Below are 13,492 nucleotides of genomic sequence, written 5' to 3'. Positions count from 1 at the left end.
GTCTCAAATGGTTTACAAACCAATTTTAATCTTAACAAAAAAAAAACAGTTCTAAGCTTATGGAACACGCTTGCAATTAACAGCATAAATGACACAGTTCGTCATGAATGGCTATTTAGCTTGCGTAAATCACACACCAGATTTCATGGTTTATTTTACCCCTGAGGCATCGTGGACCCGTGTCACACACTTTCCTTTTTTCACAATTTCATCGTCAGTTTGTGATTTCAATGCGACTCGCCGTATCTGCAATAGCACGTTATTGTGTACCTCTGAATCTAAAATGCAATAAACGACTGCGAGTCATACAAACTTATCGGCGGAGGTTGGCTTCAAAGAAGCAAGCGATATGCAGAATATTCGTCTGCTTGGGGACACACGACTTTGCGGGACGTGTATCGGGCGCCCTTTTTTCAAACTTTCAAAACTTCGAGTTGTACTGATCTTGTCTTGATGAAAAAAGAAATCTTTTATGATTGAAGAATATTATTTTGTGCTACAAGCTGTCAATTTTCATTTAGATTTTAAAAGTTAGTTCTAGCGCCAAAACGAGGCGTCCGATTGTGGTACTAGACAATCCGGCTGGCCATTCAAAAATAAATTCTTTGACAAATGCTCGCTCTTTACGAAGGGCACTTAAGATGTTCTCAAGTGGTGAGTGTTTAAACGAAAGGGTGTGAAAGCATGGCAGTGTCTGTGACCAGAAACTAATGGTTCACGCGAAGCTGAGTGTGCCTTTAAGTTAATGATTAAGTAGCGTTACACGTCATTTGCCTATGACAGGAGACCTTGGCATTGGCCGACTGACACCGAAAGGAAAAATATAACGGACCGACGAGGAAGCAGCTGGACTTTGGCGTGAGTGTCACAGGGCGCGCAGCACAGGTTTCAAAGAAGGTAACTATACATGAATGTGTTTTCACGTTACTTTCAAACTAAACTATTTACACTTTACTTGCCGTACGATATTATACACTTCTGTCCCCCTGTCGACGTAAAGAAGCAATTAAGCTCTCCGCGTCTTTTAATCTGGTTTACCTACATTGGGCATGCCACAGGCACATGGCGCGATTACCTTCGAATAACAGAAATAGATAGCAACTTGAACCTTGGCCGACTGTTTAAATTTCATAGATGAAAATGATCAACTGTCCAACGGACTTATATTAGTAACTTAAAAAACGAAAAAAACAAATTAATTCCAAAACGTGTTTCATTGCGCTTGGGGGGTGGGGGTAGGGTGATTATTTTTAAATATGTGTAATCATATAGGATAAATATGCTATTGGGCCCAATTGTGTATCTTTACGACTTTTCTTAGCACAACACTGAAATGTACCTTCTTCTTCTTCCTTCATGGGCTTAGACTCCCACGTTCACTCATGTTTTTAGCACGAGTGGGTTTTTACGTGTATGACCGTTTTTACCCCGCCATTCACTCAGCATACGCCGATTTCGGGGGAGGCATGCTGGGCATTTTTGTGCATAACCCACCGAACTCTGACATGATTACAGGATCTTTCCCGTGCGCACTTGGTCTTGTGCTTGCGTGTACAAACGAAGGGGGTTAAGTCACTAGCAGGTCTGCACATCAGTTGACCTGGGAGATCGGAAAAATCTCCACTCTTAACCCAACAGACGGCAGCGACAGGGATTCGAACTCACGACCTCCCGATTAGAAGGCCGACGTCTTACCACCACGCCACTGCGCCCGTCTGAAACATACCGTTTTTGTCATATAAATATAAAGGACCACAAACGGCTCGTACGCAAGTGGGAGAGGTTATGGAGAACGTCAGGCCTGACAGTTCACCGTCAGATTTATCGTCAACAGCTTGACGACATCAAAGCTCTCCACACCAGTGCCAAGCAGGAATACTATACATCCCGCCTCGCTGAGTGCAAAGACACCAAGGCTCTGTTCTCTGTAACAGATGAGCTATTCGCGAAGAAGAAAGCCACTGCCCTCCCTAAATTGATTCCCCCATCAGAACTCCCCGAGACTTTCAGCAATTTCTTTGACCAGAAGATCTCTGACATTCGCAAAGGTCTCGACTCATCCAAAACACAAATGTCCTTCGCCGCATTTTCAGGGACCCCCCTTACACGGTTTAGCCCTGTTTCTGAGAAGTTTGTTTTTGAACTTATCTCAAAATGTGCTTCAAAATCCTGCACACTTGACCCCATTCCCACGTCACTCATGAAAACTTGCCTGGATTTTCTTGTTCCTGTTGTAACGAGAATCTTAAACCTTTCTCTTCAGTCTGGGTCTGTGCCTGCACAGTTTAAAGAGGCAGTCATAACACCACTTCTAAAAAAGCCAGGCCTAGACACGGAGTGCTTAAAGAACTATAGACCCATTTCAAACTTACCCTTTCTGACCAAGCTGTTAGAAAAGTGTGTGCTAGCGCAGCTCCAAGAACATCTGCTGAGTAATGATCTTTTGGACGTCCATCAGTCCGCATACAAGAAAAATCATAGCACAGAAACCGCTCTTCTTTACGTAACTGACAAGCTGCTGACCAGTGCTGACAACAAGGAAGTGTCTGTGCTCGCACTCTTGGACCTCTCGGCGGCATTTGACACCATCGACCACGACGTCCTCCTAAAGAGACTACAGTTCACGTTTGGAATTGCCGACAAAGCCTTCCAGTGGTTCGTATCATATCTCTCTGAACGCTTTCAAAGAGTACAAATAGGTCAAAAAGAATCATCCCCTGTTCCCCTGAAGCACGGAGTACCTCAGGGCTCTGTTCTAGGCCCGGTTCTGTTTACTCTATACACACAGGACCTATCTGACGTCATCTCGAGGCATGGCTGCGAACACCACAAGTATGCCGACGACACCCAAATAGAGGATTCTGCTCCCCCCAGTGATTTTCCAAAAGTGGTTAAAAACACTGAGCGCTGCATTGAGTCAGTTAAAGACTGGATGATAGACAATAAACTCAAGCTGAATGACTCAAAAACTGAGGTGATGCTGTCAGGCTCAAGGCATGCTTTAAATCAGATTGACTGAACTTCCCTGACAATAGGCGTCACTTAGATTGTCTTCCAAACCGCTGTTAAGGACCTAGGCGTGTACCTGGACTCTGCTCTGACAATGCAAAAACACATTAGTTTTGTTTGTAAATGTGCCTTTTTTGAGTTGCGCAAGATTTCCTCTGTCAGATCATTCCTGACACTCCAAGCCACTGTTCAACTTGTCTCCTCTTTGATCCTGAGTCGACTTGACTACTGCAACTCATTGCTTGCCGGCCTCCCCACTGAAGAACTTGATCGCTTACAGAGAGTCCAGAACAGTGCTGCAAGGCTCATTCTGCAGAAGTCTAAGAAAGACCATGTCACTCCCCTACTTACCACCCTTCACTGGCTTCCTATGAAGTATAGAATCGAGTACAAGCTGGCTCTGTTAGGGTACCGCTGTTTTGAGAAATCACTTCCCCCCTATTTGTCCCATTCCCTCAGTATCTACGAGCCATCCCGTTCTCTCAGATCCTCCTCTGAAAAACTCCTTCGCATCCCCAAAACCAGGACCAAGACCTTCGGTGAAAGAACCTTTAGGTACCAGATTCCGACCGTCTGGAACTCGCTTCCAAGTTCTATCCGTGACTCCAGCAGCCTTTCCTCCTTCAAAACACAACTCAAAACATACCTGTTTCGTAAAGCCTTTGCTTATCCTGAGTAGACTCTCCACAACTCTATTCTGTTTTGGAACTCTCTATACCTGCATGTGCTTTATGGTCTATTTGTCAATGGTATCTTTGTGCGCGTGCGTGCGTGTGTGTGTGTGTGTGTGTGTGTGTGTGTGTGTGTGTGTGTGTGTGTGTGTGTGTGTGTGTGTGTGTGTGTGTGTACTTTTAACATTGTACGCTAAGTTTTGCTTAGTGCTTGGGATCTTGGTGTTATGTCTCAGTTAAATGTATGCTTTGTATGCTTGTTGATTTGTGCTAGTTTATTCCATAATGAATTTGTAAAGCGCCTGGAGCCAATTGATGGGACTCGCGCTATAGAAAAGTTATTTATTATTATTATTTTATCATATATAACGACTTCAAAAACCACCTTTTGAGGCTTCTGATAAGAATGACATCAACACCGTTCAGCATGCCATGACTTTTGTCGTCATTGTTAGACAAGATAGATGAACAAAACTGACTGTTTTAAATAAAAATTTGATATAATTGTGCTTTTTAATTACATGCAAAGCTTGTTCCGTTTTAGCTGCCGGTTCTGATTTTTTTTCAACTTTTACGCGGGAATCTTGCTTTTGTGAATTTAAATTTTGGGGGTGTCTGTGTTGTAGGTTCCGCAGTATAGATAATACTTATGTAATACCGGCACGGTGGCCTAGTGGTAAGGCGTCCGCCCCGTGATCGGGAGGTCGTGGGTTCGAACCCCGGCCGGGTCATACCTAAGACTTTAAAATTGGCAATCTAGTGGCTGCTCCGCCTGGCGTCTGGCATTATGGAGTTAGTGCTAGGACTGAATAATGGGACTGGGTGAGACATGAGACATGTCTCACAAACGATATCAGCATTCACCTAAAAGGCTCATGCTTGATATCTTTTTTCTCGACATGTCTTGTTATCATTTGCTAACCGTGAGTCAGCATATTAGAAATAACTCATAATAATTCGAGATGGCCTACGTGACTGCGGCAAACAAACAAAAAACAAACAAAATCTTAGCAGGCGGTAAAGCTCCGTGCCGATAGCAACGTTACTTTTTGTGCAAAGCGGGGTAAGCGAAGGTCGAACTGACCTAATTCACACAACGACACAGTCTGCCACCGGGCCTTTCATTTTTTCATTTTTTCATTTTCATTTCATTTTTTTTTTCATTTCATTTTCATTTCATTTTCATTTCATTTCATTTTCATTTCATTTCATTTCATTTTTTCATTTTCATTTCATTTTCATTTCATTTCATTTCATTTCATTTTCATTTCATTTTCATTTTCATTACTTTATTGTCCCATCGCTGGGAAATTCGGGTCGCTTCCTCCCAGTGGAAAGCTAGCAGCAACGGAGTCGCGCTACCCAGGTGTCTGCGTGTTTAGGTGTATTCAGCCACCTGCACTTATGGCAGAATGACCAAGGTCTTTTACGTGCCATTGTGATGACACGGGGGTGGGACATGGCTTCCGTCTCTGGGTCTGCACATAAAGTTGACCCGTGTCCGTCCCGGCCCGAATTCGAACCTGCGACCTTCCGATCACAAGTCCAGTGCTCTACCAACTGAGCTACCGGAGCACTGCCGTGTGTTTTGCATTTCACAAAATAGACATTTCTGGTTGTAGAGAAAAGATCGAGCGCTGTTGATAAATTAAGAGATATATTTTTTTCATGCAGATTGCGGACACCGCGCTTAAAAAACACACCTTTTGTTGTCACTTTTTATTATTATTTCTTCTAAAACGTGCCTGTCAAGATACCCCGCGTACAATGTTCCATCACTCATGGCTGGTCCAAATGGTATTCGCCTTTTAACACAGGCACCACTGTATATACAATAATACCGGCGTTTGAAATACTTTGCAGATGGGCGCAGTGGCCTAGAGGATAAGATATCGGCCTCCTAATCGGAAGGTCGGTGTCAAATCCCGGCTGCAGCAGCCTGGTGGGTTAAGGGAGGAGATTGTTCCGATTTCCTAGGTCTACTAATGTGTAGACCTGCTATTGCCTTATCCCCCTTTCGTGTGTACACGCAAGCACAAGACCAAGTGCGCACGGAAAAGATCTTGTAATCCATGTCAGAGTTCGGTGGGTTGTAGAAACACGAAAATACCCAGCATGCTTCCCCCGAAAGCGGCGTATGCCGCTGCCTAAATGGCGGGATACACGTAAAAGCCGCGGGAGTTTAAGCCCATGAACGAACAAACAAACAAACAAATATCGTGCAATACTTTTATCCCAAACAAAACATGTTTCCGTACCCCTTCTCTTTTTATTAAAACACAGCTTGGGCCCTTGTTGATTTTAACCATCAACCAATTTTCTTGTGCAACAATTTAAACTGGCTTCGCGTGCGATTATTCACTTGCATAGTTAATTCAATTACAAGCCGTAAATTCTCATTGATTTTACTGTTGAGTTAAGGTAGAGTATTACACACAATGTCAAAGAGGTGTTATGAGAGACATTTTCAAAAAGTGTGTCTGTGCATAGTTTTGGTTTCGTAAACTCCGGGTTTTGCCCACAGCCCTCTTTTGATTGGATTATTCTCAACTCCCTAGCTGTTAATGTTTTCAGTTATAAAACATGCCTTGGCATTATGTCAACTTTTTTGTGTGTTTTAATAACATCTGATGAAATATATCCATCTAGATCAGGCTTAGACTGAGAAAGACTTGTATTTCGGCAACAGCACGATGACTGATGAGCGACTCAATCACGTAACGAGATTTGTGGTTCGTAAGTACAGTGTCACCAGATTTTGTCGAAGTAATTCGATGCTAACCCTGCAAACTTATGTTTTGCAACATCTAAAACACTTTTTTTTCTCCATGTTTTTGTGTACAATTAAACCTCCCTTTTAAGACACCCCACCCCACCCCCAATTTAAGGCCTCTCCCCTTTAAAGGCTTGCTTTTGTAGACTTTCTGTTCATCCCTTCTGTAAACATAACCTCCTTTTAAGGCTCCCTCCTTTTTAAGACCTGAACTTCTCAGATTTTTGGAGGTCTTAAAAATGGGGTTCAGTGTACTAAATGTTGTCAAGTAATGTTGCTTCTGGCCTCGGGTCCAGTGATTCATGTTGCTTCTGTGGTTGGCCGCAACGAATTGCGCAGTGATCAATACCAAATCAGTAGCTGGCGAGCGTTGGTCAGTATTGCAATTGATCACCAATAATGCTTTGGAATAAAAATGAATAAAGTAAAATAAAACAAAACAAAGCAGAGTAAAGAAACAATGAAATAAAATTTAAAAAAAATATAGCGCTGACAGGGATCGAACCTACGACCTGCCGATTGAAAACGCTGTATGCTAACCGTTGAGCTACATAGACATTTTAAGGGTAAAACGAAACAAGAGATCCAAAAAAGGTCAGAGCCACAGGCACCCGATATTGAACTCGGTACATTACAGAAGAGGAATTTGTTTCTTTTTATATTTAGTCAAGTTTTTTTCTTTCTAGAGTATTTTTGCAGCAAGATAACGTAACAAAGCCGACACATACATGTTTGGTTGTCTTTATGGAACCTTTTCTTGAACATTATATGGGGGGTAAAGACACTGGTGATTTGTATTTCTTCAAACCGGTGTCTTGTGCCTTTGCATTGTCCCCAAGCTGTTTTGCAACTTCGAAGGGTCTCGTCAGTGTTGGTTTGCTTCAGTGAATCCACTGAAACACCACCCACTAATCCATCATTGCCATGCCATCTGTTTGCTGAATATGCCTTATGGTAGGATAAAGAATGTTTTGAGTCATGTTACTGGTTTTCCAATAAACGGCCCAATTACAAATATCAGCACTTAATGCCACTGCCTAGTTTTTTTTATGACGGGTAGTATATATAAAGGATGCTGGTCTTAAAATTCGTATCAAAACTGTCGTTTTAAACCAGCCGGTCGTTGGTACATTCAAGGTCAGAGCCAAGGACAACGGACAGATATGTCATCGTACGAAGAGTTGACACGTGACGTGTACACTTGGGGCAGTGTGTCTCTAGCCCTGGCCATGGCCCACGAGACAGGCATCACTCCCATCCTGTGCCAGGCCCAGGGGCCTCTCTCCTCGCACCAGCTGGCACAGCAAGGCAAACTCAAAGAACGGTAAATAGAGCTGCCTCTACACAAACAGGTTTTGACTTGTATCGCTACTGAGACTGACTTACCGATAACAACATCATCATCGTCGTCGTCATGACTCATCATCATCATCATCATCATCATCATCATCATCATCATCATCATCATCATCATCATCATCATCATCATGAGGCCAGGCCTTTACTTGGGATAAGTTTATCTCTCCACTTGGTCACATACCAAAAATCACCACCACCTTGGTGTGGTAATTTAGAATGTTTTATGAATTAATTTTCGAAAAAGACGCCAGTGCCTTTTACAAAATGTATTCAGTCTGAAAAAAACCCACCCACTGTGCACAGAAACCGCCCCTGGCCAAGCTGTTCATGTTTGGTATGTAATCAAGTGGAGGTATGATATTAACCCATGTAAAAGCCTAGCTAGGTCGGAGACAATGAGGCGACCTGTTTTCACGAGGCGGAGTGGGCCTTTAAAAAATGTCCCATACATGTACCCTAGCAACGTGGATGTATAGAACGTATACCTATTAGCGGACTTGACGTGCTCCTTCCAGACTCTGTGCAGACTCAGAGACGATATCCATGTCCCACCCGGCCGTGTCACCACCGTGGCACGTAAAAGACCTCGGTCATTCTGCCAAAAGTGCAGGTGGCTGATTACACCTAAACACGCATTCACTTGTGTCTCTCATCCAAAGTCGGGGTAACAGCCGGGAACATGCCCCTCAAGGCGGACCTTAATTCAGCCCGAAGTCGACTTCGCGAAGTCTTTTTGTACCGAAAACTCAGTGCTGAAGCTCCGTGCGGCCAGTTTCGCGAAGTCTTTTTTGTACCGAAAACTCCGATCAGTGCCGAAGCTCCGTGCGGCCAGCTTCGCGAAGTCTTTTTTGTACCGAAAACTCCGATCAGTGCTGAAGCTCCGTGCGGCCAGCTTCGCGAAGTCTTTTTTGTACCGAAAACTCCGATCAGTGCTGAAGCTCCGTGCGGCCAGCTTCGCGAAGTCTTTTTAATACCGAAAACTCCGATCAGTGCTGAAGCTCCGTGCGGCCAGCTTCGCGAAGTCTTTTTTGTACCGAAAACTCCGATCAGTGCTGAAGCTCCGTGCGGCCAGCTTCGCGAAGTCTTTTTTGTACCGAAAACTCCGATCAGTGCTGAAGCTCCGTGCGGCCAGCTTCGCGAAGTCTTTTTTGTACCGAAAACTCCGATCAGTGCTGAAGCTCCGTGCGGCCAGCTTCGCGAAGTCTTTTTTGTACCGAAAACTCCGATCAGTGCTGAAGCTCCGTGCGGCCAGCTTCGCGAAGTCTTTTTTGTACCGAAAACTCCGATCAGTGCTGAAGCTCCGTGCGGCCAGCTTCGCGAAGTCTTTTTTGTACCGAAAACTCCGATCAGTGCTGAAGCTCCGTGCGGCCAGCTTCGCGAAGTCTTTTTGTACCGAAAACTCAGTGCTGAAGCTCCGTGCGGCCAGTTTCGCGAAGTAGTCGACTTCGCCGCATTAAGGACACTGGCAGGCGAAATGGTTTCACCGGAAGGGCGTAAAACGACATTATGATGCTCCTTCCAGCTATGTGCGCGAAGTGGTGAACGCGCTGGCAGTGGCCGGCCTGGTCCAGCTGGAGGAGTGGACGGGGGGCGAGGACGGGGTGGAGGCTCGCTACCTGGTGCCAGACACACACAGACACGCCCTGAAGGCTGCAGGAACCTTCTGTGGTCTTGTGTCCACGTGTGCCAGACAGTTTTCTGGCGTCAAAGAATGCTTTGATGTTGACGGTCCTAGCTGTACGTATGACTATTTGGATGTGTTTGTTTGTGTGTGTACGTATGACTATTTGGATGTGTTTGTTTGTGTGTGTACGTATGACTATTTGGATGTGTTTGTTTGTGTGTGTGTGTGTGTGTGAGTGTGTGCGTGTGTGTGAGTGTGTGTGTGTGTGTGTATGTGTATGTGTGAGTGTGTGTGTGTGTGTGTGTGTGTTTGTGTGTGTATATATGTGTGTTCGTGTGTGTGTGTTCGTGTGTTCGTGTGTGTGTGTGTGTGAGTGTGTGTGTGCATAATTATGTGTGTGTGTCTGTGTGTGTGTGGGTCTGTGTGTGTGTGTGTGGGGGGTCTGTGTGTGTGTCTGCGTGTATCGAAGTGTGTGTGTCCAAGTGTGTTTGTCTGTGTCAGTGTGTGTTTGTCTGTGTATGTGTGAGTGTCTGCGTGTGTCCAAGTGTGTCCAAGTGTGTGTGTCCAAGTATGTGTGTGTGTGTGTGTGTGTGTGTGTGTGTGTGTGTGTATTAGTCTCGCACTGATATTCCTCATAATTGAAGCAAACTCATGACTGTCTACCTATATCTATCTTAAATTTACAGCAAGACAACATTTCACATTTTTGCTTGAATGTGACTATGAAGGACTGTTTTAGATGCTATGCCATTTCAGGTGTGCGCTACGAAAACAGTATGTTCAATGCCCTGGATGAGCTGGGTGTTTTGCGCGCCAACAACATCACCACGGCTATCCTGAAAACACCTGGAATCAAACAACTCCTCGGTAATGGATTTTTAATGGAATTTCATAGTGTAGGAGCGAGTTTTGGTGGAGAGAACGAACGAACGAACGAACGAACGAATGTTTGTCGAGCTAGGCCTTCTGCCAATGTCACAAAAGAAAAATATCAAAAAGAAAAAAGAAGGGGACAAATAAAAGATGACCAATATTTACAAGCAAGTTAGAAAAATGCATTATATCCGGACATGAATATGTAGCCACGGCATGGGACATCACCAGAGCAGTGTTCACTTCGCGTCTTACTATCTTATATCTTCTGCAGGCACTCTGCTCTCAATGTATACACTTCTATATATAGATATACGACTTGTGTGTGTGTGTGTGTGTGTGTGTGTGTGTGTGTGTGTGTGTGTGTGTGTGTGTGTGTGTGTGTGTGTGTGTGTGTGTGTGTGTGTGTGTGTGTGTGTGTCCGCGATGCACGGCCAAAGTTCTCGATGGATCTCTCTCAAATTTGGTGGCCATATTCAGGTACACCCCGGACAGAACCTGGTCGATGAGATATTTCAACACGTACTCTCAGCGCGCAGCGCTGAACCGATTTTGGTTTTTCTCTGGATCCATTCCCAGTAACTCTTCCTTATCTTCTCCAGTGTTTTCAGCGTTTATCTCCCTTCCTTCGTGTGGCGTCAATCCATATTCCCGTTTCTATTTTTAGAAGGTCACTGTCGACAACGCTCAATCCATATTCCCGTTATACTATTTTTAGAAGGTCACTGTCCCGGCGAAGCCGGGTATTACTCTTCTCCAGTGTTTTGCGCGTTTATCTCCCTTCCTTCGTGCGGTGCGCCGGCGAAGCCGGCGTACACCCGGCAACGCCGGGTACCCGGCGCAGCCGTTTTAGTCGGCTCGACTTCTTCCCGGCGAAGCCGTACCCGGCGAAGCGGGTATTCATCTAGTTTTAGATAAACAGATAGCAAGTGGGTGAGAACTTGGCTTCTTTTTTTTTTAACCAAAAATTCAGTACCAAAGCTCAGTTTGTGCAGCGAGTTTCTTAAAGTAGATTTCGCGATAGTTTGATTGTCTTAGTTTTAGTGCTCGGGTCCTCGTAACGTTGTCCATCGTTTTCACCATCACACATTATCACCAGAATGTCTCATGGAATAAGAGCATCCTTCACCTTATACTGATTCCAAAATCCTACAGCCTGGCTAGATCCTGTGCAACACCTTGGGATATTTGTGTGCTGAATGAGTGTCTTGTGTGGCATCATGGTGTCATTCTGTGAGCTTAATTCAGCAAATGATTCTCACTCAAGAACTCATGCAGAAGCAGCCAGGCTGTAGAGTTTTGCCGTGTGTGTCCAAGTGGAAAATAATGTTGGCCCATGCATACAAAATAAATAAAGGGTAACAACAACAAAAAACTAGCCAGGTCTGTGGTAGTGAAAATGGTGGGTTGCGCGAGAAGACTGGCACCTTCCAGGTCATGACGTCAGATTCTATCATTTCTACAGATGACGGTATCGAGGTAGCAGAAGTTGGCTGCGGAACAGGCAGACTGGCGCACCACCTGGCGGCCATGTTCCCCAAGTCCCACTTCACCGTCACAGACGTGGTGGAACAACCCCTCCAGCTCGCCCGCCAACGAGCAGAGGGTGAAAGACTCACCAACATGACCTTTCACCTCCTCGACGTCTGCAAAGTGCCTTACGCGTGGACGGAGAAATTTGATTGGATGTTTGCATTTGACGTCATCCACGACCTTCCGTATCCTCTAGAAGCCATCAAAGGGGTTTTCAAAGCCTTGAAACCAGGAGGTCACTTCTCCATGGTCGATGAGCTTGTTTCCAGTTTTGTTGCTGAAAATAAAAACAATATGGCCGCTGCACGTCTGTATGCTCTGGGCACGTTCTTGTGCATTCCCGAGAGCTACCAGCAGCCCGACTCGGAAGCTCTGGGCCCGTGCTGGGGAGAGGAGAAGGCTCGTGATCTGTTGGGCAAGGCCGGGTTTCACGTGTTGGGGTTAACTAGGTCAGGGACAGAAGACATGGGACCTATGGCGGTCTGCATGTGCCAAAAAACCTGTTAAAATAGTGACAGAAGAAAGTCGAGTTGCGTTTTTAAAAGGGGGAATCATTGTGTTGCTTTTCCATAAATGCCGGTATTGTTACTGTTCACATGTGTATTGTAACTGTTCATGTAGAATAGTATTTATATGGAAAATAAAGTGAAGGAGAAGAACGCTTTCAAAAGTGTTTTTGTGTCATACTCAAACACACACACACGCACACACACGCACACACACACACACACACACACACACACCCACACACACACACACACACACACACACACACACACTGACACACACCACACACACGCATGCACGCACGCTCACACACCCCCACCACACACACTTTACTTTCAGGTACACTTTATATGGAAATAAAACAAAGTTTAAACTTGTATCTTATATAAAAAAATTTAAAAAAAGTATTCCTATTATGCATTTTTACAATTATTTAAAATACATAAAAATGATCAATACAATGCTAAAATGACATTTAAAAAAATGCTGTCTAACTCTTTATGTCATTGCTTAATTCACAGAGCAATTACTAACATACGCTGACATGGTGATCATTCTATGGAACATACTTTGCACAACAAGTCCTGGCATTAAAAACATATCCAGTTAAAATGAGTACTCTTACATCACCTCGATTCAACTTGTTCATGCTACCAAAGGCATGCATGGCTTTTTTAAAAATTTTCCTAAGTGCCTGTCTCACTTGCACAGCGTTTAAAAATACACGTACACAAACACTTGAGTGTTTTGGCAAGTGTCAATACAATAAAAATGATTATAACATCTTTTATTTTAGGCACTCTGTCAAAACATATATTTTCGACATGTGTACACGTCAACAAACGTCAACAACGAGTTTCAGCACGATGATGATGATGATATAATATTTTAGTTAAATCACTATGTTAAAACATTAATTCATCAATATTTGTACACGTAAACAAACGATTGAAAGTTTCAGCACGATAATGATAGTACAATATTTTAGTTTAATCACTCTGTTTAAACACTAATTCATCAAAAATTTTACACATGAGCAAACGCTTGAGATTTTCAGCACGATAATGATGATGATAAAATATTTCATTGTAGTCACTCTGTTAAAAAAAATGAATTCATCGATATTTGTACTCGTAAAAAAAC

At 44.0% G+C, this 13,492-nt stretch overlaps 1 protein-coding gene across 2 annotated transcripts; it reads left to right on the top strand.

The window, feature by feature from the left end:
• Positions 1 to 764: 764 nt before the first annotated feature.
• On the top strand, positions 765 to 12,499 carry LOC138981959 (S-adenosylmethionine-dependent methyltransferase Rv2258c-like). Of its 2 annotated transcripts, XM_070355141.1 has the most exons (6): positions 791 to 897; positions 6,330 to 6,416; positions 7,591 to 7,777; positions 9,335 to 9,549; positions 10,193 to 10,303; positions 11,775 to 12,499. In XM_070355141.1, the coding sequence occupies exons 2-6, from the start codon at positions 6,374 to 6,376 to the stop codon at positions 12,347 to 12,349; spliced, it is 1,131 nt and encodes a 376-aa protein (XP_070211242.1). In that variant the 5' UTR covers positions 791 to 897; positions 6,330 to 6,373; the 3' UTR covers positions 12,350 to 12,499. The 2 variants fall into 2 exon arrangements, with proteins under 2 accessions (XP_070211243.1, XP_070211242.1); XM_070355142.1 differs by lacking the exon at positions 6,330 to 6,416 and having other exon boundaries at positions 765 to 897.
• The last annotated feature ends 993 nt before the right edge of the window (positions 12,500 to 13,492 follow it).

Source organism: Littorina saxatilis, linkage group LG12 (assembly GCF_037325665.1).
Source record: "Littorina saxatilis isolate snail1 linkage group LG12, US_GU_Lsax_2.0, whole genome shotgun sequence".
Classification (NCBI taxonomy): Eukaryota; Metazoa; Mollusca; class Gastropoda; order Littorinimorpha; family Littorinidae; genus Littorina; species Littorina saxatilis.
This window is presented reverse-complemented; position numbering and strand designations above follow the sequence as displayed.